This window comes from Ixodes scapularis, unplaced genomic scaffold, assembly GCF_016920785.2.
Source record: "Ixodes scapularis isolate PalLabHiFi unplaced genomic scaffold, ASM1692078v2 PGA_scaffold11__112_contigs__length_91849675, whole genome shotgun sequence".
Lineage (NCBI taxonomy): Eukaryota > Metazoa > Arthropoda > Arachnida > Ixodida > Ixodidae > Ixodes > Ixodes scapularis.
In genome coordinates, this window is record NW_024609837.1 from 86,603,362 (window position 1) to 86,630,820 (window position 27,459).

The 27,459-nt window shown below is 46.9% G+C and overlaps 1 protein-coding gene across 1 annotated transcript; it reads right to left on the reverse strand.

Annotated features, from left to right (window-relative positions):
• Window positions 1-20,533: 20,533 nt before the first annotated feature.
• On the reverse strand, window positions 20,534-23,162 carry LOC120840761 (anaphase-promoting complex subunit 5-like). The gene is given in 2 exon segments (XM_040211466.3): window positions 20,534-21,800; window positions 21,803-23,162. Coding segments are annotated over 2 exon segments (2,202 nt in total). The 3' UTR covers window positions 20,534-20,958.
• Between the last annotated feature and the right edge of the window lie 4,297 nt (window positions 23,163-27,459).

The window sequence follows — 27,459 nt, forward strand, 5'->3', positions numbered from 1 at the left end:
GATGCTTTGTCAACTCTAAAGAAATATCGGGAGAGATAGTCTGCTCTCACCAGAAACACGAGCAGACGACGCATCGCTTCGTTTGTTCTGGGGTGTCTTTCCCGTAGCTTTTTGAACTCTCGCTACCTCCCTCTAGTTCAATGCAAGCGAGGAGGTTAAAAATATGAGGAGAGTAAAATTAATCATGATGTAATACCTGTTACTGTGGTGCAGAACAATTAAGAAGCTTTCCAGTTGGAAAAAAAGAGACAACAGAAGGGAACGTCAAAATGTTTTGAGAAATCTCTGTTGTCCTTTTCTTCGACTTGGAATTCCCTTAATTTTTTCGAACCGCAATCTCAGGGGTCACATTATGATTAATAATCACCTGCTCGCTTGCACACTCAATGTTTTTTTGCGTTCTTTTTTTTCGGTAAGGAGAGGACAGTCCTCTACGAGAAGATTGCTTGCAGGAGCTACGGGACTGATGTCATGCTCTCTCCGAGTGCGTCTAGCCCCCTTGGCTTCAACAAGTCAGTCCAAGAGGCGCCCAAATCAGAAGTTGGAGGGACTTTTGAATTTGACGTCATTTCTGAAAAAAAACTACCCTGTGGCCACTTCTTTTTTTTTCAATATTCGCCGCCGTTTCCGAAAAAAAAGTCATGCACCGCTGATTACCCCTTGGGCAATGCATGCTAATTAAAAAAATTACTGTGGAGGGTAATAAAAGGGCATCATGAAAGATTCTGTTAAAAAATGAAAGACGTTTACAATACTCTATAATGCGGAATTAGAGCACAGCTCTTAAGGAGGAGGAGGGGAGGGTACGGAAAGGAGCATATGCCCCTCCTCCTCGCCTGCCCTCCTCCCATTTAGCGGGAAACTTAGCAGGGGAATATTCTCGCTAAATTTAGCGGGAAATTTAGCTAATATTTTCCCGCTAAATCGAGCGGGAAATTTAGCGAAGATTTCCCTGCCAAATTTAGCAAGGAAATTTAGCGAAAACGTTCCCGCTATATTTAGGGGGAAACTGAATTGGTGTTGAGGTCACGTGACGTAAATTTCCCCGCTAGCTTTAGCGGGAAAAAGTCCCATAATGCAACGCGCGGTTACGCCGACGCCGACGGCGACGCCGCTCAACCCGGAAACAGGCGCCTAACAGCTGCGCTCTAAAACTACTCGTAATTTACTTTGAAAGTACTTTACTTCAACTACATTGCACCGAATGTAGTTACTGCTTTACTTGAAGTACATCACCTGTCGTTTACTTCGTACTTTACTTCAAGTACTTTTAAGATGTACTTTAACCAACACTGGTTCAGCAACAACGAAAACATGTTTGGGTGCCTCAAATTCAGTGATGTGTACATGTAAAATGGGTAGTGCAACAATTTTTGTAATTTCAGTATACCGCTAAGAGCTAACCCTGACGTTGATAACTTGCAAAAACACCCATTCGTTTTCCTCTCTGCTCAATGGCAAACGCAGAAGAAATAAAGGGGACAAAACAGCTTTCCCCTCCTCAACTCGCTATTAGACCAAGCCTCCATGTGATCTGACGCCAATTATATACCGTCAGTGTTCATCATAGTCATGCCCTGGAGTTGGCAAAGAATAAAAGCATGGGTTGGAGCTTCCATTGTTAGAGTTCGGCTATTCTCATCTTCGATTGACCACGAGCCATTACCCGAATGTTTGGCGATGCTGATTGCCATGAACCCGAGCACGTGACTGGGGCTCGTGACATTCGGGTGCGCCACGGTGTCACGTGACTCGTAGTGAGAGGTTGTGATGCCATGTGACGTTACGGCGTCAATAACGCCAATAAATCTATAGTCGGTGACAGGTCAAGAACGAAGTGGAATCCCCTCCCAGCTCTTTCCACTACCAAAGCGAACGCTGAAGGGGTGCACTCCCATCGAATGCCTTTGTACAAAGCTGGTGTTGTAGCCCAAGTATCGTGTCAAACGCCGGAACACTTATCGAGGTTGACCACCGCACACGTGGTGGCGTAAAATGACTGTGTCAGTTTTAAAACCGCCTCTACGCTTCTTTTGTCACTACAAAATACGACAATATCATCTGCGTAAGACAGCACTTTTGTCTCGACTGAGTCCATTCTAAAACCGTGCACTTTTTCACATTGAATAATTAACACTCAGACAAAAGGGCTCCAAGTATAACGCAAACAACGACGGTGACATGGGGTACACCCCTGTATAACTGAGGAAGGTACACGTATTTTAGGGGTCAAAGAGTTATTAATAACTAATTGTGTAACACACCCAGTATACGCCATGCGTGTTCCCTCCAAAAGAACTCTCCCTGCATTGGCGCGTTCTAGCACTTTCTAAAGCACCTCGTGTCGGACACGATCAAAGGCCTTCTGTAAGTCTATCTGCAGTATCGCCACTTGGCCTCCTTCGTTGCTAATACAGTGTCTAAAATTGTTCGCGCGACACGTATGTTTGTTTGGATGCACCTTCCCCGTATACCACATGTTTGGTGTTTACCTAATAAATTACATATGACTTGCTGGAGTCTCTTAGTTGAAACCCGTGCAAAAATTTTATAATCGACGCTATACATAAAGTGATCGGTCGGTACTCGCTTACGCGCCTTGCCGCATTCGCGTCAGTGCCTTTCGGTATAAGCAGACCATATGTTTTCAGAAAGAAGGGTGGTAATGCTTTGAATTCCTACGCCACGCGAATGACTTCCAGGAAAAAAGGGGCTACTAAATCTTTGAACTTTTGATAAAATTCTGCAGTTATCCCGTCAGGTTCGGCCGTTTCATGAGCCGGCAAACCATCTATTGCCCGTTCTGTTTCTCCGAGCGTAATAGGTTCCTCCAACCACTCTTTTTTATCATTTGTAAGCTGTGGTGTTCCTTGCAGTAAGCTGTCAATCTCGCCCGTGTTAATCTGCTGTTGGCAGCCTCCCAAATAACTGTTCATAATATCCAAGAAAGGCATTCTCTATAAACTTTTTGTCACCACTTATAGTACCATTGTGACTAATTATCGTTATTTTCTTATCTTGCGCGTACTTCCTTTCTTCGACCAGGGCACGCCGAGTGGGCTGCTCGCTTAAAGGGAAGCTACGGAGCTTCTTGGAAAAAATGAGTTAGAAGTGAATTCTAGTGTATTTTTACCCCGTGAACCCGAATACCCAAACCATTTGCTGCGTAAGTATTGTTAAATGCGAGAAAAACGCGAAAGACAGTCGCTGTCCGTGACGTCATCGACGGCTCTTTTGGCTGCCCAAGGCTAGGGAGGCGGGGCTTCAGTCCTATATTGAAATTGCTCGTATGGCTCTCCGGCGGGTCGCATTGAAATACAATTTTGATATCTGTTAATCTAAAGGCCAAATGAACGCAATTCAAGCGTTTTTTCTCAAATGTAGAAGTGCCCCATCTTCCCTTTAACAGAAACTTATCTGCTCTGGCTCGCACGATCGCGCCGCGCGATAACGCTCTTGGTGTAAGCTATCCAACTGGCTTCTTACCTCTTTTATTTCTGCCAAGTTCGCGCACGGGTTTCTATTTTCATTTTCGAAAAGCTCATGCCAATACTTTTGCAATTCCTCCTACTTCTTTAAAATATTCCCGTTTTTCAAGAAAGAATGTTTCTTTTCCGGAGGCAATCTTCTTTAGCGTCTCTATTACTCTCTCAACAAAAACAGCGTCGTCTAGCAATCGGTTAGTCATTTTCCACAAGTGCCAACTAAATTTGTTCTTAGGCTGCTTGTTATTTCCGTCACAATGACTAAATAATGTATCTTAGAGAAAAAAAAAAAAAAAGAGGCTTCACGGCGTAGCCTGATACAGTGGTGACAACTTCGGCCGACATGAAGATTCGGTCTAGACGCGCGTTGGATGACTTTTGAAAATGAGTAAAACGGAGAGTGTCGCGATTGGCCCTCGAGCGCGCTACGTCTTCCAGATCGCATTCTTGCAACATTTCGGTTAGTAATTCTACGCTGCTATCTCGGTACGACGCGCCTGAACTTCGATCAGCCCGGCTGCATACGAAATTGAAGTTTCTCAAAAGATTTCACTACTTTGTCGCACTGCATGTACAAGCTGAGAAACTGGAAGAAAATTACCCTCTCGTTCGCTCCGTTGGGCGCATCGATGCATATGACTCGCCAGTCACGGTTAAATAAAGTGAAGTCACACAAAACAAAACACCCCAGCTCGTCGACGACGACATTCAAGACTCGCAGCGGTACTGACTTTTCCAAAAACAACAATAAAAAAAAAAAAAAAAACAGCCCGCCGACATCCCTTTTGCGTGACTGGCGCACACCTCGTAGCGGCTAGAGAAAGGCCGCAGCGCTTGTTGTATTTCGTTATCGGGAGCCATTTTTTGTCTCCTGGAGCGCTAGGAAATCAATTTCTCTTCTGCCAGTATAGTCGCTGCAGCTAGTATTGTTTCTCCCGTGCGCTAAAGCCACGTACATTTCAAGTCACAAATCGTACGAACTCGTTAAAAAAAAAAAAAAAAAAAAAAAGAAATCTGCTCGAGTCGTTAAAGCGATTAGAAAGAAACGCTACCCAACCGAGCCTCATGCTGCACCCGGAGACTTAAAACACCGGAGTGATCGTGAAAAATCGCAGTGAGTCTTCTCTGCGACGATCGTCCGTCGGTAAACGCGGTTCCGCTACACGACTCTTTTTGGGTGCACATTCACGTGAGTAGCAGTCCCGCCGGCTGGATCTGGTGCTACAGCCGGTCGCTTCCCGGTCAGACCTGAGTGCATGTCGACGTCTTTGCTGTCGTCCGCTCCTCCGTTGCTATTGTCATGGCCAGGATGACCCTCCGTCGTTGCCTCTGCTCCACGTTCACGATATGCTTGCTGATCGTCGAGCCGCTCCTTCGTTCCCTCACCGGCCGTGACTTGCACCTGCACCGTCGCCTCAGGGTCCTGTGATGGAGTCGCTGCGTCAGGGTCCCCGTCGTCATCGTGTTTCGACGCTCCGCTTGGTTCCGTCCGTGTCAGGGCGGCGGGCGGTGACCCTTCCACGGCTTCCTCGGCTTCAGCGTCGTCCATGACGTAGTCGGAATTGTCCTCCGACTTGCGGTCGCGGGCGAATGAAGCGTACGTCTTCACACAGTCGTCCGTATCGTGACCGTACCGGTGACAGTCCGTACAGCGCGGGACGCGGCAGTCGCGACGGATGTGCCCCTTCCGCCTGCATCTAACTAAGACACAGCGGGGCCCGTCCTGGTACAACGACAAGGACCTTGCATCCTTCCAGACGGATTTCGTGGGGGAGGCTGTCGACAGTGTAGCCTTCTTGGAGGGTCAGGCGTACAGACCGGGTGTTCGACTCGACAGCCTCGAAACCCTTCTCCCGAAAGAAGTCTTTGGTTACGTCGGATACCTTGCCATACCGCTCCATCTCTTTCTTAACTTGGCAGTTCGGTACGTCGTAAGGCACCCAATGCAGCCTGAGTTTGACCGCCACGTTGGCTGGGTCCAGCACGAAGCAACGTCCCCCTTTCACGGTCAGCTCTTTTGCATCCACTAATCTTTGCTTCGCTTGAAGCGTGTGCAGTCGGGGCATCCACATGTGATTCGTTTGGTGCGGCCCCGCCGACGCCAGGTCTTTCAGCATTTTCGGCCGCCGCAGTTCGTCGCGAAAGTTTTGGATCCGGTATGGCCGGCCCTTCACATCGCAGTGAAGAATCACCGAGTTAGTGGCAACGTATCCAGTAGGCAGAGTGGGCAGGATGATCTTGTATTCTTCAGGGGTTTCCAGAAACAGCAGATCTAAGTACCAATTGACACGGCCGTTTTTGCCGCTCCGACGGAGCACATGATAACACGTCCGTCGCGCTCGGCAGCCTTAAGTAAAATCCTAGGCCACGCAGATATTTTTGACAACATTTATTTACATTATGTTTTACAGGGCACGTGCATGGCCATAGCCTGTAGAAAATTAAGTAGAAATTTAAGATTGCATTTGCTGCAGGATGACATCAGCGCGAATTCTAAAATTTGGATTCGAGACGTTTAGGTATAGTTTCAGTGCAGCGAAGTGGACGTTGTGTCCCGAAAAATGCTGCAACAGGTCAGGGACCCGAACCAACTCCGTCGACAGCAGTTTCTGGAGACTCGGATGGCTCGGAACACGGTTAGACAAAAAATTCTTGTGAACCAAGTAGTACCAATGAAATCGGAAGTGATCACAGTGCTCGAGCCAGTTAGTGAAGAGACAAGTGATGAAACGGTAGAAGGCGACGGGAGATTTGAAGACAATTTCCTGTGTCCAAGTTTCCGAAGGGGCCGTGGAAGTCGATTGTAACGACGTCGGACGCCATTATAGTGACCCTAAGGTACGCTGTTTCGGCCGGCCTTAATTGGACGCAGGTTGAAGGGCTTTTGAATCTCGAAAACTTCCATGCTGGAGTCGATATCCTTCCCGGCATGCACCAAATCAACCCCATTGTGCCCAGATCTGGGCACAAATCAACAAAAACATAATCCATCATTTTTTTTGTACATTGGGAAGTCATTGGCAAAACTAAAGGCCCAAACTGACAACAAGAGTAAGCGTGAAATGCCTTTCACAAAGGAACTTCCTTGCTCAACTGCAAAGTGAAAACGCTGCCTGACACGTATACTCTGTGTGAAACAAAATGTAATCATAATTTCGGGAAGGTTATGCTTATTTTGGGGTGAGTGTTTAATGTGCATTTTATGTGCATCTTTCTTTTAATGACGTCTATGGTGTTATTGGATTTTTTTTTATGTTATTCGGCACTACCAGTGGCGGATCCAAGGGGGCCCAGGGGGCCTGAGCCCCTCCCGAGACATATATCAGACTTCCCAATTTTGGCCTCTATCAAAGCGATGCTCCCTTTTCCACCCTTTGAAAATCTCCCCTCTTGACGCTACTTCAGCTGGCAAAACTCCCCCCCCCCTTTTTTTTTTGCCCACCTATGCTCTTTAGATGCATCTTGGCGCCGCAATATGGCTGCTTTGACCTCCTTATCCCTCCAGCCTTTTGGTTCGTGTATTCCTTTTTGCTTACCTCTTTGTTTAATTCAATGCTTCTTTAAATCTCTTTTAAAGACCCCTATTAGATCTTCATACATCCATTCTCTTTCTGGTTGTTTCGATACTATGTCAATATTTTTATACTTTTTTTATTTGAGCTTCACTTAGTGTGGGCTTACCCGCTCGTTCCTGAGCTTGTCGTTCTGCTTCGGGTGCGCCAAATTTAATTTTAATTCTTTTGTTGTCACTCTCTAAGCTTTTTGTACCTTCCTCATCTATTTCCACACTTCCTAGCCTGTCATACGGTTTGTGGGACATAAGGTAGTAGTCTATTGTTGAGTGTGAGTTGTTTCGTTCCCACGTTATTTTCCTGTCGCGTTTTGCTTGTGCATTAACCAACACTAGGCCCAGGGAATCACAGAAATCTTCTGGCAACTTTCCGGTCGTATTTGAGAATCAGTCAACCTCTTCTAAGTGGGCATTTATGTCTCCTATGATAATTAGTTCCTGATTAAAGCCAATTTCTCCAATGTCCCTTGATATGCATGTAAAATGTTCTGTATTTTCCTCCATTGAGTCATTTCCTGTTTCCAGGTAAGCAAACCCCAGAAGAGTGTTCAGACCTGTTACCCTAGCTTTCAGCCATAAGTGTTCTTTCCAGATTTCCTTCTTTCTTTCTCAGTCTTTTTTTTTTTTTTTTTTTGGTAACATGCCTAAACCTCCGCTTTCGCGTTCACCTTCCCTCCGGTCGCACCCCATTCAGGAGTAGCCTGATATGTACGGTGGTTCCTCTTCATCTCTAAAGTGAGTTTCCGCTACCCCATGAACTGTAAAATTTTCAGCCTCTAATTGTTCACCAATCTCCTCTCACTTTATTAGGTTTCTACCTCCCTGCATATTTATAAAGATTACATTGAGCCGATTCTTTATCTTGTTTCTACGGGGCTTCCTCCTGCCCTCCCTGCTGCTCTTGCGGTACTCACACCCAGGAGCTTCCCCCGACTCTGGTACTGAGATCTGCACCGGTAACCTCCGAGCTTCGTGGGTCACCAAAATATCTACGACATGACGCCCAATCCAATCCTATTATCGTGGCTCCACTGCAGTGGATGCCCCATGTAAAAAGGTCGGAGCGAGCATCATACACCACCCTGTTTACTTCCACTACGCCGTACTGAAGTCGTTGGCTCACCCCCCTAATCACCCAGTTAGCTTCCACCACCTGCTGCTCTGTCTGAAAAGACTGTACAATATATTCTCGTTTTGAATACAATATATAGTATGCGGGCTTCACCGGAAAGCCATAGAAGGCCAGCGATTTCAAAGACGCCCTATTTTCTATCGTCGACCGGAAGGACGTCGTCGGCTTAGGTCTATATCAAATGAGCCCCATCTGGATGATCACCTTCGGCAAAGCTGGTGCAAAAAACAAGGCGAAGACACAGGAAGAGCTTGTCATCAAAGGGAAGAAATGCATCATCATTGACCATGCATGTAAAGAGGAAATCAAGCTCAAGCTTCTATGGGTGTCTATTCCCATCCCGGACTCGGAGGTGAGAAAGGTCCTAGAACTCTTTAGAAAAGTCAAGGGCATGAAGAGAGAAAAGTGGAGACTTTCAGGTCTTCAGGTCTTCAAATCAACGACAATAGATGTGACTCTCGTAGACAAGATAGTAGACAGGATGGTAGACAAGATCCCACACATCTTGAACGTATACGGGTTGAACACGCTCGTTGTAATCCCCGGAAGACCACTACTCTGCCTGAGATATGCAAAGCGATTGGGCATTTTCCCCGACAGTACCGCATTCCTCTGTGCCATGAGTGCTGGCGGTATGGACATACAACTGAAGAGTGCGTCGAAAATATGCCTCCAAGCTCCAAGGAAATGCATCATGGAAGAATAACCACAGCGAGCATCTAATGGATGTGGAGGAAATGTGCAACGAGGAGCTGACACCTTTGCAAGCAACGGACAAACACGCTATCGCATAAGACGACAACCTTAACAGCGTTACCAAGGACGTGCTAGCGGAGCAAATGACCACCGTAGAGCAAGACTTGGGACACAAGGCACCACAAGCTGAACCAGTGATGTCTACAAACAAGGAAAATGACTCGCGTAAGCCACTAATGCAAGTCAAACAGTTGGCTGAGGAAGACAGAACAGATAGGCGACACATCAAGAAACCCAAGGTTGATGTCACCGAGTCTGCGAGGGAGGAAAGTCAGGTCACAATATTTCCTACAACCTCCACCGATCGACCCACAGAAGCATCTGGTTCCCTTAGGAACAACGGCTAAAGCCAAAATTCAAAGACCGGAAACCATCCTTCGCGGCTGTCCTGGAATCCGACCCGCAAGATGAATAGGAATCCCGTCACCGCCGCCCAGATAAGTCCCGTCATTATTTCTACCTTAAATGTGCGAAAGATAAATTCGAGAAAAAACTGTTTCGGCTTCTAGAGAATTACGGCAGCGACATTGATGGCCTTGCAGAAAACATGAGTGTCAGAACAGAATATCTTATTTTCGGAATGTAACCTGTGGATGAACGTTTGCTACCTAATGGTAGCAAACGTTCTCCTACAAAACCAGCCTTGGCGCATAATTATTGTGTACGCGTACAACGACGTCGGTCAAAGGGAAAGCCTTTTCTGTCAGGCTAGAATTTACGCCGACACTAGATTTAACGTCATCCTACAAGGAGACTTCAACTGCGGTACAGGGTTCCATCAACAATGTAGATCAAAGTGCAGAAGTTTTAAAATCATTGGTACGAGACTGCGACTTGGTACACTCATCAGCAACATCAAACCAAACGATCTGCTTTACTCACTTCCAAGGGTCGTCAAATGCACGAATAGAACTTAAATTTCCCGAGCAGTTAGCGGTGCAATGAGTAGCTACAGCGTAATTACTGCCTTTTTTATCACTGTATACCCTATTGGAAATACCAGTTTGAAAATCTAACTGGTCAGACTGGTATTTGGACTGGTCAAACTGGTATTTGGACTGGTCATATTGGTCTAACAGGAAATCAAACTGGTGCAACTGGTAGCCAGACTGGTCTAACTGGTAACCATATTAATCTAACTGGTCACCAGACTGCCATCTAACTGGTCACCAGATTGGCCTGACTGGTCACCAGATTGGCCTGACTGGTCACGAGATTGGCCTGACTGGTCACCAGATTGGCCGAACTGGTCATCAGATTGGCAGAACTGGTCGCCAGATTGGCCGAACTGGTCACCAGGTTGGCCGAACTGGTCAGCGGATTGGGCAAACTGGTCACGAGACGCCGAACCGGTCACCAGACTGGCCGAACTGGTCGAACTGGTAACCAGATTGACCAAACTGGCTACCAGTTTGACCCCTCTTTCTCACTCGCGAAATCGCGAGTGAGATCTCGCGATTTCGCGAAAGATTTCTATCTAAGATTTCGCGAAACTCGCGAAATCTTAGAAGCACATTGCATCAACAGCCTGGGGGACTGCTGCGTCAGCCACCCATCAGTGACACTACTAAACACTGAAACCTTGTTTTTAGAAAGGACTATGGGGCAAAGTAGGGTGCCTTCATGTGCGCTTTGCTTAGGGTGGTGGCATCTCGCCATTTTGTCTCACACGTTTATTTTTATTTTTTGTTCAGAAGCGCGTGAAAGAGCGTGGCCCTGCACGCGATTGTGGCGTTGACTGTAATATGGCGACATTTTGTTTTCGTTGATTTCTTTGTATTTTCCCCGTGAGCGCGTGCTGTCGGCATCGGGTACTACAAAAAGTGGCATCACCCTAAACAGAAGGACATTGAGGCACCCTAGGGCAAAGACATTGCAGTTAGATGGTGTTGTGTCGCGTGTCACATAGAGTTATTATAATGTACGCTAGAGGTTCAACTGGCGCTAGTGTGCTGCTGCAAATTGAAGCAGACAGCAACCAGTCTGAAATTGACTTCCGGTAATGCTTTTCTATGGGAAAAAGCGAGTGCATTTTCTCGCTGTGCTCGATTATAAGAGCAAATATCACGAATATTCCGTACGTACTGGCACATTGGAACATTTCTCAGTCACGCAGATGAAATAATTGGTCAGTTACGGCGTTTTTATGTGAAATTCGTGGCATGAAAAACGGTGCTAAAACCGCTTCGTACATGTATTTATGTGCACTGTCGGACACTGTTAGCGCGAACACGGCGTCGGCGCTTTCCACCATGCGGGATATACGTGTCAAACGAACGAAGGACATGTGGAAAACCAAGAGAGACGGCAAGAACTACGCAGTAACGCTGAATAAGTAACTCGTTGTGCATGCAGGCGATCAAAATAAATCAGAAGCCACGTAATATAGTCCGATTTGCAATAAATAAGTACTGCTTTATTCTTTCTGCTCACGAATATGTGCAAAGATGCATGTTTTGGGTTCAAATCATCAACCGCACGCTCTAAATATTTGCAAATAGGGAAAAGTCGGAAAACAGGTGCCCGATAAAAACTGCCCGGCATAGGAGATAATAAAAAGGCACACCTTTCGCAGACCACGTACTTTATTTCTTACATTCGAATGTTTTATGTGTTTTAACCGTCGTAAATATGCACGACGGAGTCATTTTCATAGAGTGACCGGACGGGCATATTTGCTAGCGAACCTTGAACACACTCTACATTCTTTTCGATCGTTAGTTTGCTTAGAATCGTCCTTGTCTTTACATACCTGCCATATGGAACATATAGGTTTGGGCCTGAAATATAGCGAAGCTTAACATCGCTCAGTGATAATGAAAAATGCTGTAATTAAAGCGATTACACTTTTACAATATTAATAGATGTACATACTATCCGGTACAACCGAAATAATAAAAGTTATTCATGTTATTTTACGGCGAAGAGACAAAATGCACGCGCGTTTTCCCATAGGAATGCACAGGAGCACCGCAAAAGTAGACTGGTTGCTGTCTGCTTCAATTTGCCTCCCGGAAGTCGCATAGACACTAGCGCCAGTTGAACCTCTAGCGTACATTATAATAACTCTATGGCGTGTCATAAGCACTGCGTGCCCTGCGTGTCTTTCAGAACGTTTTCTTCTTCTTTCTTTTGTGTATAAATTCAGTTGCGAGTCAGCGCTTGTGTGTCCTGCATGTTCCTTTTCTCTGTCCTTGTCTTTGTGTGCGTGTTCATCATGTCATCATACCAACTCGCCCAACTTACTACACTTCTCACTTTGATGTATTGGCTTTCAAATAATTACGGCATGATCGAGCGTTTAGTTAATTTCCTGAGCCGTTTAAAATACTCTGAGAGGTATGATATTGCTGGGAAAAAAATCAGCATGCTAGGAATATTTTTTATCGCTTAGGTGGTCACCGAGAAATTCCGTACGTTCAAAACGACCAGTATAAAAGACGGAAACGCAGAGCTCGGTAGTAGTGATCAGGCTAGCTAGCGTGCCGTTGTATTGATGTTTATATATGACGTGTAGGTGTATGCGCTCAACGTGTGTTCAGCTGATGCTTGTAGTAGGCGTATTGTGTCTACATTTGTGTATAATAAATATTTCCAAAGCGCAGTGGTCGCGTGAACATATGAAAATATTTTTTATCGAACCAGTGTGACCCGTTCAACCACCATGACCAGTTCAACCATCATGACCAGTCAACCAGTATGACCAGTTCAACCGCCATGACCAGTCAACCAGTGTGACCAGTTCGAACCACCTTGACCAGTTCAACCAATATAAAGCTGATCAAACTGGAGCAATAACCAAGTTTGAAACTGGTACCAGTTTGAACTGGTCTTTCCGATAGGGTATGGTTCAAATGACAGTAGGCACGAAAATATCTCAGAAAACAAGGAACTCACAGGTCTCGTCCCTTTAGAAAATGAATGAGAGACCGCTTGAAAACGAAGATCTCAAGAAAGGAGTAGAATAAGCTCTGAAAAATATTGAATGCCCCAAACATGGGTGGGGACAGAAGATGATCATTAAACTGCCATCAATTGTGGCATACCGACAAAAAATGGAAGAAAGGAGATTTAATTATGACATTCCCTTCCTGTATAGCCTTGAATGCCAGGAGCCAGTAAGATACAAAGATGACATAAAGAACTATAAGAAAACAAATTGAATAAAATTATAAACTACATTACGGAGGAGCCGCAGTAAGAACATGTACAGTCTCCGGCAATACGAAAGACCCACTGGGAGCGCGTGGCCGAGGCGGTGGCTGGCGGGGGCGCTGCGAGCGCTTGGGGCAATTCCATCCTGCTTCGAGGGAAGGACGCTCACTCGGGCTCAGCTAAAGCGAAACGCGCTTATCAGATTGTGCTGAGCCCCGAGTGAGCGTCCTTCACTCGAAGCAGGATGGAATTGCCCGGAGCGCTCGCAGCGACCCCGCCAGCCACCGCCTCGGCCACGCGCTCCCAGTGGGTCTTTCATATTGCCGGAGACTGTACCTTGCAAGTCATAGAGGGACAGCGACCGACGAAGAGGTACACACCGCGACACTGTTAGCGCGAACGCAACATCGGCGCATTTTCGCATTTTACTTCTAAATAGTATTAGAGAGCACGAAATTTTATCGCTTACATTATAGAACTAAATGAGCTCTTTCCGTAGCAACAATAACTTGGATGATATCTCTTGGTGTCGAAGAGAAAAACTGGAAAAACCGGTGATCGCTTGTTCGCGAGAGAATATGCAAAAAGGAAGCGAATTGACACATTACAAGGAAACGGTCGAATTTTGACTGATGAAAAGGAAATTCGAGGAACATTTGAAGCCTACTACGAAAATATATTTACTTCCAAGCCACTTAATGTAACCAAATGCAGAAATCTTTATTATCGGGGCTACCAATTAACACTACCAAAAGAGACGACCGAAAACCTAAACGCCCCCATCGATGTAGCTGAAGTTTAATTAAATATTTAAAAAAAAAAGATGTTTTTTAGACAGGAACAGCATCCTTTCTTGGAGATGTGCAAAAAGATTTTCTTGGCAAAATACTTGGTACCACCTGCTGATGATAACCACGAGTAAAATAACGTTACGAGGATATTATAAAGAAGTAGGAGACACGTTGGATTTCCTAAGAGCAAGGTTTGACCTAAACTTTTTAACATCGTGCTAAAAAAAAAAACAAAAAAAAAACACTGGTAAAGAAACTTCGCTTTCGCTGTTTCCAGACCCAGAACCTCGGTTCGTTGTGTGCGCGCTAATAAATTTGAGGTTTTTTGAGACGTTCGTAAAGGAAAAAAACAAAAAAAGGTGTAACAGGTTGATGGGTTTGAAGTGCAGTTGGTTCCGTGTGGTTAGCTTCGTTTTTTGTAAAGATAAGACTGGCTGCGAGGTCAAAGAATGTTCCCTTCGGCCGACGTTTTGATGTGTGTGTAGCGTTTGTTTGTTCAAAGTGATTCGTTTTCGTTTTGTTTTTTTAACATCATTGTGGCTGCGAAGTCGAGACTTGGTGCCTTTGCTTAGAGTGTTTTTTTATGGTGACGATTTTAAGTTCAGAATGTATAAAAGGAGGGAGAACTGAATAAAGTGGTTAGCTATGTTTGAGACGTCGTCGCATTTCTTCCACCCAGTCTCAGGTGGTCTAAAAAATCGTAATAATAAATTTCCTCTACACCCCCCCCCCCCCCTTCACCCCGCGTGTCCCGCATTTCGCTAGCAGAATGGTGGTCACCCTAAGGTACACCGTGCCCTAAGGCGAAGGCAACCCTGCAGGCGAAGAAAGAAAGAACGAGCACTATAGAGGGCAATTAAGGGCGAGGGGAGAAAGAAACAGCATTAGGAACATTAGAGAGGAAAGGAGGTTCTCTTGTCCTCCTCAGCCTTCCTAGTGCTTGCCCTTTCTACCCTCGCCTGGCGTTGCCTTCGCCTTTGCTGCACGCAACTATTGATAATGAGTATAGGGGGTATTCACTGAACGCCATATTTGAGGGAGATGTTTAGAGCGCATGCTCAGAACGAGCTCACATTAATAGCCTGCTAGGACCGGCAATCTTGATGGTGCGGAATGCACGTTGCAAAAGAACTGCGGGAGCTCGCCGTCAGCACGCGCTCAGCAGCCGCGCACACAGATATGGCCGCCAGTGAATACTCCCTATAGGCTCCTTGCATTGACGTCACATCGCACACATTTGCACACCAAGTAAAAGGAGGAGAGGGAAGCTGCTTTTGTAAGAATTTTGAGTGACGGGTTAATCTTCTATAATCTTCTGGGAGGAGAATAGCGACGCCTGTGCTAATCCGGAAGGCACAAAGGAGGGTCCTGATAAGGGAGCTCCTTCTCCCCCTCTTCTCTAGAGGGTATCGGAAATGACGTCATGTGCAAGGAGCCTATAGATAATAGGCTAGAATTAGGCCCACGCCAAACACATCACAAATAGTAACTAGGGGAGTGAAAAGTTCGACAAAGGTTCGACTCAGGTTCGACGGCTATGCGCATGCGCGACAGGCTTGCCAGTTGGTTTTGGATTGGATGGTGAAGGCTAAGGGATGAATTAAGGGCAGCACTGATAATTATTTCAGTACAAAAAAAATACGTTATTAACTTTTTCAGTGATTAGAAAATTAAAATACACCCTCTGACATAAAAACAATCTCCAAACCTAGACATACTTGTATCAAGGTCTGGTCACACTCTCCACAAAGTCGAACCGGTCGAATCTGGTGAAACGTTTCAAGGTTTCGAACCCCAAAAGTTCGACGACCTAGAAATCTGGTTCGACAAAAGTTCGCGACACCCCTAGTCCCCGCTCCGCGAATGCAGCCACCAAACAACCATCTTGCATGCCGTTATTTATTTATTTTTTTATTTTTTTTTCTTAGTAGCATTGCAGGGGCCGGCGGCAGCGTTCTAAAGACAGATTTTCTACTCGTTCGTCGTCATTCGCCGAAGACGTTTTTTAAGATTAGGGGTGTCGCCAACCGGCGGAGGTTCAAGTTCGACGAACCTTGTATTGAGGTTCGACCCGTGTGCGCATGTGCGACAGGCTGGCCAGTTGGCTTCAAATTGGTTGATGATGGCTAAGGCATGAATTAAGGGCAGCGCTGATTATTTATTTCAGTTAATACAGTACAAAAAATTAGCTTATAAGCTTCTTCAGTGATTAGAATTAGTTTCTTTTAATTGCAGCTGTTCACAAAATTAAAATAGCCATTTGCATAAAAAAATTCTCCAAATGTAGATATGCTTGTATCAAGGTCTGGCCGCACTGTCCACAAAGTCTAACCGGTCGGTTCTGGTGAAAAGGTCCCCGAAATTTCGACCTGAAAATCTGGTTCGACAAAACTTCGTGACACCCCTACTAGAGTGTACTAGAAGGAACGAGTGGGGCCACCGAAGTGCTATTTAGGTACCTCCGCATGTGGAAAAAACAGGGTAATCCAAGCCACTGCGCTCGTAGTGCCCTCCCGAAAGCTACGAGCGAAGTGGTTTAGATTAGCCGTTTTTTATGAAAAACGCATTTCGTTCCAAACCCAAGCTCGACCGGCACACTGATCAAGGTCATAGAAACAATAGAACACAGTACTATATTTTTTATACAACCTAGACATTAGTCGTCACGTATATAAAGTCACCGCGACCCAACTTGTTGTCACGTTGACAGCGTACGTTACACGACATCAAGACCGACCACGTCAGCGTTGACGTTGATGACGACGTCACGGGACGTGAAGATGGCAGCATCCTTGTCAATGCGAAGTCATAAGGGCGCTTGGTTCAGTTCGTCAACGTCGTTGTCGACATGACGCAACTCGACTTCACGAAGATGTCCCGGAGACTTCAGGACATTGACGTTGACGTCAGCGTCGACGACGTTACACGCCGTCAAGACTTCGTCGTGACTGCGGGTCGACGTTGATGCTGGCGAAGGTGACGACGTTACACGCCGTCAAGGCTTCGTTGTGACGTTAACGACGATGTCAGGATGACGTTACCGTGACGTCATAGCAATGTTTGACATTGCGTGGGATGCCGACGTCAGCGTCGGCATCGACGACCACGTCCACGTCGTCCTCGACGCGGCGCACGACGTCATGACCGCTTTGCAACGGCAACTTGATGTCGCGTAACCACGTCATACTCAACGCGATGCGATGTCACGACTGCGTCACAACGGTGACTTGATGTCGCGTAATGGCGTCCTCAACGCAATGTCACGACTGCGTTACAATGGCGGCTTAATAGGGAATTGTAGTAGAGCGTTTCCGCAGCCCGCTAAGCACCCGGATAGCGCTCCGTAATCCGCCACAAGACCTTGAACTGCAGACAAGGCTGGCGGCGCGCATGCGCAGCTGTGGCGTTTTCTTCACGGATACCGTAGCGGAGGAGAAAAACGATCTACTACAACTCCCTAATGTCGCGATACGGCGTCGTCTTCGACGTGACAGGATGTCACGACGGCCTTACAACAGCATCTTGGCATCGCGTAACGTCGTCGTGTCGTGGTGCTTTGACGTTACCTCCGACGTCAAAATCATAAAAAACGACACAGGTCAAGATCAAATAAGCAATATAGCCCCTTAGGGGCTCTATTGCTTATATGATCTTGACCTGTGTCATTGCTTGATCGCACGCAGCAAAGGTGGCGCTGCGATCGAAGTGGCTTGGTTCCGCCTGATCGCTTTCCACATTTTGAGGTGCAACTGAAAGCATGAGCGGAGCCTGTAGCTCCGTCCCACTCACTTTCTAGTACACTCTACCCTTACCCCTATTTAAAGGGGCCATGAAACAAATTTCGGGTTGTGATGAATGATGTAGCGCGTTCCATGTTGTAGACGGAAAAGATGGTGCGACCGACTCCGAGCTGAGGTGAAAACGTTCTGTTTATTCTCTCGTGCCACCGGGCTCGTATCGACGAGTAACGTCGTCGTCTTTTATCTGCTGCTTGGTAGGCCAGTGGACCGCCACAAATGATTTTAAATTGGGACTTTACTAATCGCATATCGTTTAGTTGGCCAAAAGAAAGAGGCTAGAAAGTCAACAGCCAGCTTTTCGGTACGAACATTTGAAAATATAGCGGACTATTTTGTACCTTCTTGCCTTCAAAAGCTCTCCACCTTTTCACTATGATACATCCGCGGTTCCAAAAGCGCGTCACCGGCGCCAAACTGACGTCAGCAGAGCTCAGCTCACGCATTGGACACGAGAACTGCGTCACTCGGACGTATGCGCTCGTCAACAATCAATCCGTCGACGAATATTTGGATTCGCGCTCGTGGCCAATGAGTGCCCTGACGGAACTTATTGTCACTGGGGAATGACAAGTTCTATGGTGTGCATAAAAAGCACGGTGGAACCTAGGAGTCATCGCACCGGTGCCGAAGGAATGTCACGACGACGTGATTTCGCAATTCGCATTTGAGTTGAGGATTAAAGCTAAGGAGGAAGAAGTAGGAAAATCGTTTCATGACCCCTTTAAGATCCTGTGTGAGGCCTTTAGTGTGGCCAGGCCTTGATACAAGCATGTCTAGGTTTGAAGATTTTTTTTTATGCAAAAATTTTTATTTTATGTTAAAATGTTAAATTAAAAGAAACTAATTCTAATCACTGAAGTTAATAACTTTATTTCGTGTAGTCTTAAAGGGAAGCTACGGAGCTTCTTGGAAAAAATGAGTTAGAAGTGAATTCTAGTGTATTTTTACCCCGTGAACCCGAATACCCAAACCATTTGCTGCGTAAGTATTGGTAAACGCGAGAAAAACGCGAAAGACAGTCGCTGTCCGTGACGTCATCGACGGCTCTTTTGGCTGCCCAAGGCTAGGGGGGCGGGGCTTCAGCCCTATTTTGAAATTGCTCTTGTGGCTCTCCGGCGCGTCGCATTGAAATATAATTTTGATATCTGTTATTCTAAAGGCCAAATGAACGCAATTCATGCGTTTTTTCTCAAATGTAGAAGTGCCCCATCTTCCCTTTAATTGAAATAACCAATCAGTGCTGCCCTTAATTCATCCCTTAGCCATCACCATCCAATCCGAAGTCAACTGGCCAGCCTGTCGCACATGCGCATGGCAGTCGAACCAGAGTCGAACCCGAGTCAACCTTTTCACAAGAAGTTCAAAAAAGCCGAACCTGGTCGAATGCGAACTCGACCAGTTCGCGACATTACTAATAGTAACACCTCCCACAGTGCGGGAGGTGTTACTATTAGGCACCAGTTGCTACTAGGCACCAGGTGCAGACTATGCTCCGGGTGCGAATACACACCAGGTGAGGACTAACCAAGTAAAATCTTTTCTTTTTTCAATTAAAATGTGAACCTGCGGACCATACACAAACTCAGCTCCGTTACGTCACTGCGCGGTGGTGGTGCGTTGAGCGTCTGGAGCTGTGGGCAAAAGTCACCATGTGGGACGTGCATTCCTGCATTGTTTTGAAAGAAACTAGACGAAAACCTGCCTTCTCGTCAAAACACCGTGACTGAGGCTGTACCAAAAGAGTCTAGAAAGGTTTGAAGGTCAGCTATCATGTGCTCGGTTTGTCCGGGAACGTGGATGTGCTGTGAAAAGGGAAAACTAGATGCCATCGGACCACGAGTGCTTGGGCGGGAAGCACTTTGGAGTTAATTCATGGAACCTCGTAGTCATCAGATTTATTTGTGTTGTTCCAACATGAATGCGGGAAAACCGTCAAGCTGTACGGACCACCTGCAGACTACATTCACTGTGTCTTTAAATTCAAACGGCCGCCTAATCGTTCAAACTGTTGCCTGTTCTTTCAAACGTTTCTGCTTGTCGTCTGAAAGAGCAGACGACACCGCCTCGCAGACTAAACGTTGGCCCGATAATTGCGATAAGAAGTGCAGGCCTCAAAAGCCTTTTAAGTTTGAAGGTTGGTTGGGGTAAGCAGGCTCGGTGTAAACAGCAGATACAAGGAGATGTTGATCATTGTTACTAGTGGCCATCATTAACTTGTTATGCCTGATTAACTTGGTCCGATTCTGCTTGCGATATACAGTATCGACGTCGACCATCTCAGCTCTGTTTTACACTTTTGCAGCCCGAGCGACATCATGACTAAACATTGCAAGCGGAATCTCATCATGCGAATCATTTTAGAGTCCATTCTGCAGCTTTCACGAAGAATGAAACGGCACACGTCACATTATTCATGCAATGTTTTGTGGTGCAACGAGCCTCAGTAATTTCGGTAAGGCCGCTCAAGTAGTCGGACATCGCCAGGAAGATGTAGAATCAACAATTCTAACGCGAAAAAGAGCATGGGGACAATCACCGATGCCAACAACATTGCATTTCAATGGTTTGCTTATGGGCGACAGCAAGCTTCTTGCCCACACTCCATCGTACAAGCGCGGCGCCAGTGGCGTCTGCTAGGGGCGCTCCAGTTTGTTTGTAAATATGAGTTGGTCTATACACCAGGTGCAGGCTGTAGTCTTGAAAATGCAGTAGTCTAAAAATGAAACAATTGATTGTGCTGTTGACTGGCTAAACTACCCGCTGTCAGCTAAATTAGTGGGCTCTAGTGAGTCGGTGCATAAGGAATCTGAATGAAATTACATTAAGACATCTTAAATTTGTGCTCTTCTAGATGATACTGCACAAAAAAGCATTCTTCTCACAATAACAAACCCTTTTAAAGTTCTCTGGACCAAAACTGATATCTAAGATGCTCTGGCTTGATAAAGTAAACAATCAAATGAGGCCATTTCCCATAACATGTTGCTGTATTTGAATTTCTACGAACGAATTACAGTTTTTATAACGTAGTAAAATTTCCCCGCCTGAAGCTTGCCTCAGGATGCGCCTTGAGGTGTCCGACACGGCAATGGCACTACACATAAGAACGGACCTGGAATGCCACCACACAGCTATGACCTACAAGCCTCGTAAACATTACCCCTAATCAAAATGTTCTCATGTGATGATGTTTACAGTGGAAGACCATACACCTCTTTAACTTGAACTAAAAGGGAGAGGTTGAGGTAGATAACCTAGAAAGACAGCCTCACAATTCGTACAGCAGTTTTTCAGCCATCTGTTCGTCCACTCTACGAAACGTCCTGGCTGCCTCGTTGCGCCTCTCCTCCATGCCAGCTTTGTCGCACAGCAATGCCAGCCAATAGGCAGACTCCCTGATGCCTCGCTTCGACTCTACCGTCTCGTAGCACTTCAAAGCAGACGAGGCCAGATGCACAGCGCTCTCCAGTCCCCCATGTCCCTCGCTCTTGAACCGGCACTTGGCCAGGAGCAGGTATAGCTGTCCGACATCCACCAGGCCCCCTTGTGACAGCACTACTGTAACCACTTCTTCCAGTAAAGTGCACGCATGCCCCGGAAGCCCCACCTCAAACTGAACCCCCGCCATCAGGACCACTAAGCTGGCCCGCAGGTAGGACAGATGGTGCTTCTCCGCTAGGGTGAGGCCCTCACACAGGACTGGGATAGCAAGCACGGGCTGGGACGACTAAATTAGAATCTCTGCCTTGAGAAGGTAACACCTCCCTTTAAAGTGGGGAAGGCTGCCCTCAAAATTGCTCGTGTTGTCTCCGTCACCCGTCCCCTTAATGTCCTCAATTGCAAGAACCGTGTCGACAAGGTCCAGGGCTTCGTTGAGGTGTCCCTGCCAGAGAAGGAGTTTGACCTTGCAGAGGTCCCCTTCGAAGCGGTTCAGTATCCGTATTCCGGATGCTAGCCCCTCAGCTCTAGGCCAAAGGGTCTTGTGGAGTGCTTCGTGAAAGCTGCACTCGAGGCGGCACAGAGTGACCAGGTTCTGGCATGCTGAGTAGGCCGGGAAGAGCGTTGAGGCCAAGTCTAGGAGGCTGGTTGAGTCGTTATATCGCCCGTGAAGGTCAACGCCCAAGCGAGACTGCGCAAGGCCAGACAGGCAGGTTCCCCCATTGGAACGACGCCGGCCGTGCGTAGCTGATCGGCCCTTCCTAGCTGCAACAGCAACTGCGCCTGGAGATTAGCCATTCGCTGAAACCCGTACAATGTCCAGAGGGCAGCCTTCTGTGACGTAACTGTACCAATGCCGGTATCTCCCTGTGGATGCTGGAAGTTGAGCACTTCACTCCTGGACAAGAGCTCGAGGGCGGCTGCCGGTGGCGAGCCCGCTTCGGCGCCGACTCTTGTAAGCGCCTGGATGCCTAGTGAGGCAATGCCGCACAGGCCTAATTCAGAGGCCCTGGTGACCGAGCACCGCAGTTGGGCCTCCGGACAGCGGGCCCCGTCCAGGCGGCAGTGCCAGGCGAGCGCGTGTTGTAAGAACACTACGTCGTTGGCGTCCTGCGCGAGGGTCACAGCTTCGCGCAGGGCGGCCCGGGCCTCGGCGTCGTGGCCCATCTTAGCGTGAAGCATGGCGAGGTGGAGGGACGCGTAGCGAAGATTACGGCCACTGTCTTCGGAGGATGCCGCCGTCGCCATCGGACCAGGCTTGGAGCTCGCGTCCGGAGCACTGGTGCGGTCGAAGTGCTGCCGCAAGCTCTCCACGGCGCCAAAGTACTCCTTTACCGAGAGGCAGTTGAGAAAGGACACGTAGTGCGCTTCTGTGAGGGCAGGGTTCCCGCCGACGAGCTCGCGGAGCTTTTGTTGGAGCTGAGGCGGCGGCAGGGCCGCCTTCTCGTTGACTTGCATCAGCGTGACCTGCTGAGCGAGGAACAGATCCGCCTGCCGCTGCGTCGCCTTCGAATCTCCGTTCCCCTCGGCGTCGTAATACGACCTAAAGCTCTGGTGCAGCTTCACCAAACCGCTGAAGTTGAGCTTGTCAAGTGCCAGAAGCATCCGACGAACGAACAGACCAAGGACGCTGCTCTTGTGCAGAACGGCGGGCGTCGCGGTGGGGTCCGCGAGGAGGTTGTCCAGATTCGGGATGTAGTCCATGATACCCGCTACCCCGGCGTCGTAGATGGTCCTCAGGCTGACGGTAAAGAGCCGCATGGTGTTTGGGTGCAGGACGCCGTCGAGGCAGCTCAGCAGCTCGCCCAGACTCATGTCTGGGCTCTGGAGCAGCTTGAGAGCGGTGATGGCGAAGTCCCGACACTGCTTGGTCGTGTGCGTCCACAATTCCTGGTCGGGCTTGAGGTGCCGCTCGGTCTTGACACGGCAGTACTCCGAGACGAGGACCAGCAGCGCGAGCTTGTGCCCCGTCACTTGATCTCGGGAGGAGACCTTGGACGGCAGGAGTGCCCACAGACCCCCTTCCTGGTTCATGGGTGACGTTGGTGGTCCCTCGCAAGCAGCAATCCCGCTGAGACGAAGTCCTTGCGCGCGTCGTCCGACGACTTTACCGGTTACAAAAGTGCGACGTGATCGATCGTATTATGCGCCATTTTAACGTGCTGGGTTAATGAATGGATAAATAAAAAGAAACTCTTTCTTTAAGGTAACGTGGTGACTTGCGCCATCTAGCTTGTACTGTATTATTCATAAACTTCTAGAAGGGTAGTTGTTACTTAAAAGCTTTTAAACTAGTAAAGACAAATTTAATTTCATTTTGTTAAACCCAACTTAACACGGTGTAAAGATAAGACATTGGTAAGTTTTCGAAACTTCAGTCCAAAATTTGAGCTTCACCAACTCTTGACTTTTCGAACACACCACACAAATTCCAGTGACGTCGAACTATAAAACGTTCGTCGAAAGGGGTGAATAACAGAACGCAGTCTGCGTGGACGCGCACGCGCGTCCAAAGAAAACAAAACAAGCATGAAGTTGGTGGCGTTGTTTTCGGGTATCGCTGCGATACGAACGTGACATTTTCTATCTTCCATCCTGTTGACAACCTACGAACAAGGTAGGAGGTCTCCTCACCTCTCTTTCTAGGCTTCGTAGATGGTTTGTCCGCATGGTAAACACGACAAGTCGGCTCTTGGAAGTTGGTCGCTTGCGATCTTCGCATAGTTTGCGCAACTCACGGAACATCGGTGCGTCATTTGTAAAGTTACCGGACTACCTTACGCGTATTTCATAGTGAAATCAGCCTTCTGATTATCTCGCTTAAGATCGTAACCAGGGTCTGACGGTTGCTCTAAAGAACGTACTTGGCATTTGAAGTAGTTCGCGGCTAAAACATCTTAAGAAAAAAGAAGAAAAAAAAAAATTAAACTGCACGAAATTAAAAAAAAAAATATTGCGAAGTGGCAAAAATCGTATGAAAAAATAAACTTTCTTTTTGTTTGTTTTGGTGTAAGAAACTAAGGGGAAAAGTGGCATATGCTTTATTTTGAGACTCAATTCTGTTACGTCACGGCGCGATGGTGGCGCGTCGAGTGCACTTCCGGTCTGGGCCTGTGGGCCGAAGTCACCATGCATAACGTGCATTCCTGCATTGTTTATGAACGAAACCAGACAAAATTCTGCCTTCTCGTCAAAACGCCGCATCTGGGGCTGCACCCAGGAACGGATGCAGGAATTTCCTGAGGGGGGGTCAGGTGTTGGTCAGCGTACCCTATGTTTAGGAACCCCCTCCCCCTCTTCTTTGTTTTACGCCCTAAATTTTACACATGTAAAAATCAAGAGGGGGGTCAGGACATCCGGACCCCCCCTCTAAATCCGCCCCTGGCTGCACCAAAAGAGTCGAGAAAGGTTCGAAGGTCAGTTTTCATGTGCTCAATCTGTCTGAGAACGTGGATCTATGCCGTGAAAGGGGAAAACCAGGCGCCTTCGGACCACGATTGCTTAGGCGGGAAGCACTTTAAGTTGATTTCACAAATACTTGTGTTCATGAGATTTATTTGTTTTGTTCCAACATAAACGTGGGAGAACCGTCAAGTTGTACGGACCGCCTTCAAGTTGAAACGGCAACCTGGTCGTTTGAACTGTCGTCTGCTCTTTCAAACGTTTCTGTCGTCTGCTCTTCCGGACGACACCGGCCCATAGATTTAACGTTGGCCCTGTAATTGCGATAAGAAGTAAGTGCTGGCCTCAAAAGATATAAGTTTGAAGGTTGGTTGGGGTAAGCAGGCTCGGTGTAAACAGTCGATACAAGATGTTGGTCATTGTTACCAGTGGCCATCATCGACTTGTTATTCCTGATTCACTTGGTCCCATTTTGCTTGCGATTTTCAGTATCGACGTCAACCATCTCAGCTACGGTTCACCTTTACACTGTCCAAGCGACTTCGTGATTGAAAATTGCTTGTGGAATCTCATCATGCGAATCAGTCTTTAGCATCCATTCTGCAACTTCCACGTGGAGTGAATCACCGCATGTCAAAGTATTCACGCGAAGTTTTGCATTGTAACGAGCCTTGTTAATTTCGCTGAGGCTGCTCAAGTAGTTAGATGTTTCCAGGAAAACATAGAATCAACAATTCTAATGCAGAAAAGAGCACGGGGACTCATACTGACGCCGAAAACATTGCATATTTTAATGGTTTGTTTATGGGTAACGGCGAGCTTCTTGCCCACACTCCATCCCGCATGCACGGTGCCGGTGGCATCCGCTAGGGGTGCTCCGGTTTGTTTGTAAACATGAGTTGGTCTATACACGGAGCTTGCTGTCCTTTATTGTCTTGGCTTATATTTGGAAAAGGATCCGAGTGAGGCAAATGTAAAACTTCTATGTCTCTCCGATTAATACACTGAGATGCTGTGTACAAAAGCTCCATATTTTCAGAATCCTAATGAACTGTGCACACGTTTGTGAATCTGTTTGGACCATTTTTGTGTGATGGGTGCCATGTTGAAATATGACATAGTTGGTGCGACAGAAACTAAGTTTAAGGATAACTACAATAAAAGAGTATAGCCAAGAAAAAAAGTCGGGACTGTACATGGCTTGCACATGACGTCATCCAAAGAGCACTCCGATGGCCATCAGAGAAGAGGGGAAAAAGATCTCTCTCACCAGGATTCTCTTTTGTGTCTCCCAGATTTTCCAAGAAGATTATAAAAGATTAAGTCATCACTCGAAATTTTTCCTAAAGCTCCTAAAGCAGCTTCGCTTCCTCTGTCGGTTATGGTGGCCAAAAGTATGCAATGTGATGTTGGTGCGAGCCATGTATAGGCCCAAACCCCTTGAATGTTCGCACCTTCCAGTCGGCAAATAAAGTAATTTGCTATTTGCCCCAATTTGGCTACAACAAATTTCAACGTGGCGGCTGCCACAAAAAAAACAGTCTAGACCTTTTCACCCTTCGTCGCATGGGCGCTGCCATCTTGGAATCGCGTGACGCGGTTGTCATAAGGTGGCTTCAAATCGTCGCTTCTCTCTCCCCTCCGCACCCCGGCAAAGGCGTTGTATTTGTGTTTTTTGTCACGCTTTACAGCATTTTTTTACAGCAGAGCTGTTAAGGGCTAGTTTCCCCGTGGTCGACAGAACACTGGTTGTTGCCGTCGCTCATAGATGGCGGTAGCTGTCCAGAGTGTTGTGCTTACCGGTTGTCTGCTTGCTGCCGTCGCTCATAAATCGCGGCAACCTTTCCAGCCTTGGCAACCAGACAACTGGTTGCTGCCGTCGCTCATAGATGGCGGCAACATTTCTTCAGAGGAAAAAGAGTGGGAACAGAACAAGCGGCGATGTGCGCAGCAGCGTGAATAGTTCCGCAACTGCCGTGAGGCTGCTATTGCCTAAAGTTCCACTGCGTCGAGCGCTTCAGATTTTCTTGCGAAAGAAGAACAGATCGCTTGCCTGGAAAGTTATCGCTGAGAACAGAACCTACAGCTCTGCTGCTCTTCCTCCTTCACCAGAGTGGAAAGGCTGAAAGTTTTTTTGCCTTGCTTTGTGGTCATCTGGTACTTATTTTTACTGCCTAACTGCATGCCATCAATAGGTGCACAACTTGTGCACTTGATTTCATTGCACGTTTTGACTATTTGCACCTTCGGGGTACCGGACTGTAAGACACACGAGGGTTGAGAGGTCAATTATTTATGACAGCTCAAATTTGCTTAAGAAGCATTGGCACAATAAGAAGTGCAAGGTATATTTATGATCATGCATTTATGATCTTAAAGAAGGCAAATGTAGTCAACGCAACATTTCACTATGTGTGTTTCTTAAAAGCATCAAAATGCATCCAAAGCAGGTGTTTTTGATTAAATGGGAGGGAATCATTTTTGCGGTATAAACATTCGCTTGATCTGTTTATTTATGAATTTAAAGAAACTAGAGACTGCTCGGTCTCATGTCTGCTGTCATTCAATTTTCTTAAGATATCCAATTAAAAAATTTATTTTGACAAAGAGGTTTGAACTTTTCAAGTGAAAAACATGTCAGAAACAGCATCTGAGTGCCTGACAAAAGCACCCGAGGTACGCAAGATGTGATGAAAAAGAAGCCGTCTGCATAAAAATCACTTGAGCGTTGTCAATGCTCGATTTGCTCTGGACACTGCTGAAACTAGTAAAAAGCATGTTCGAACAAATACAGATCTGTATACACGAATCTATGAGGTGGTGCCTGGCATTTGACTTGAGCCAAGCTTGCTGGAGGTCAATTCTCTTGTGCCAAATAATTTTATTCCAATATTTATACTGAAGACAGACGTCAGGCTTCAGCCGACAG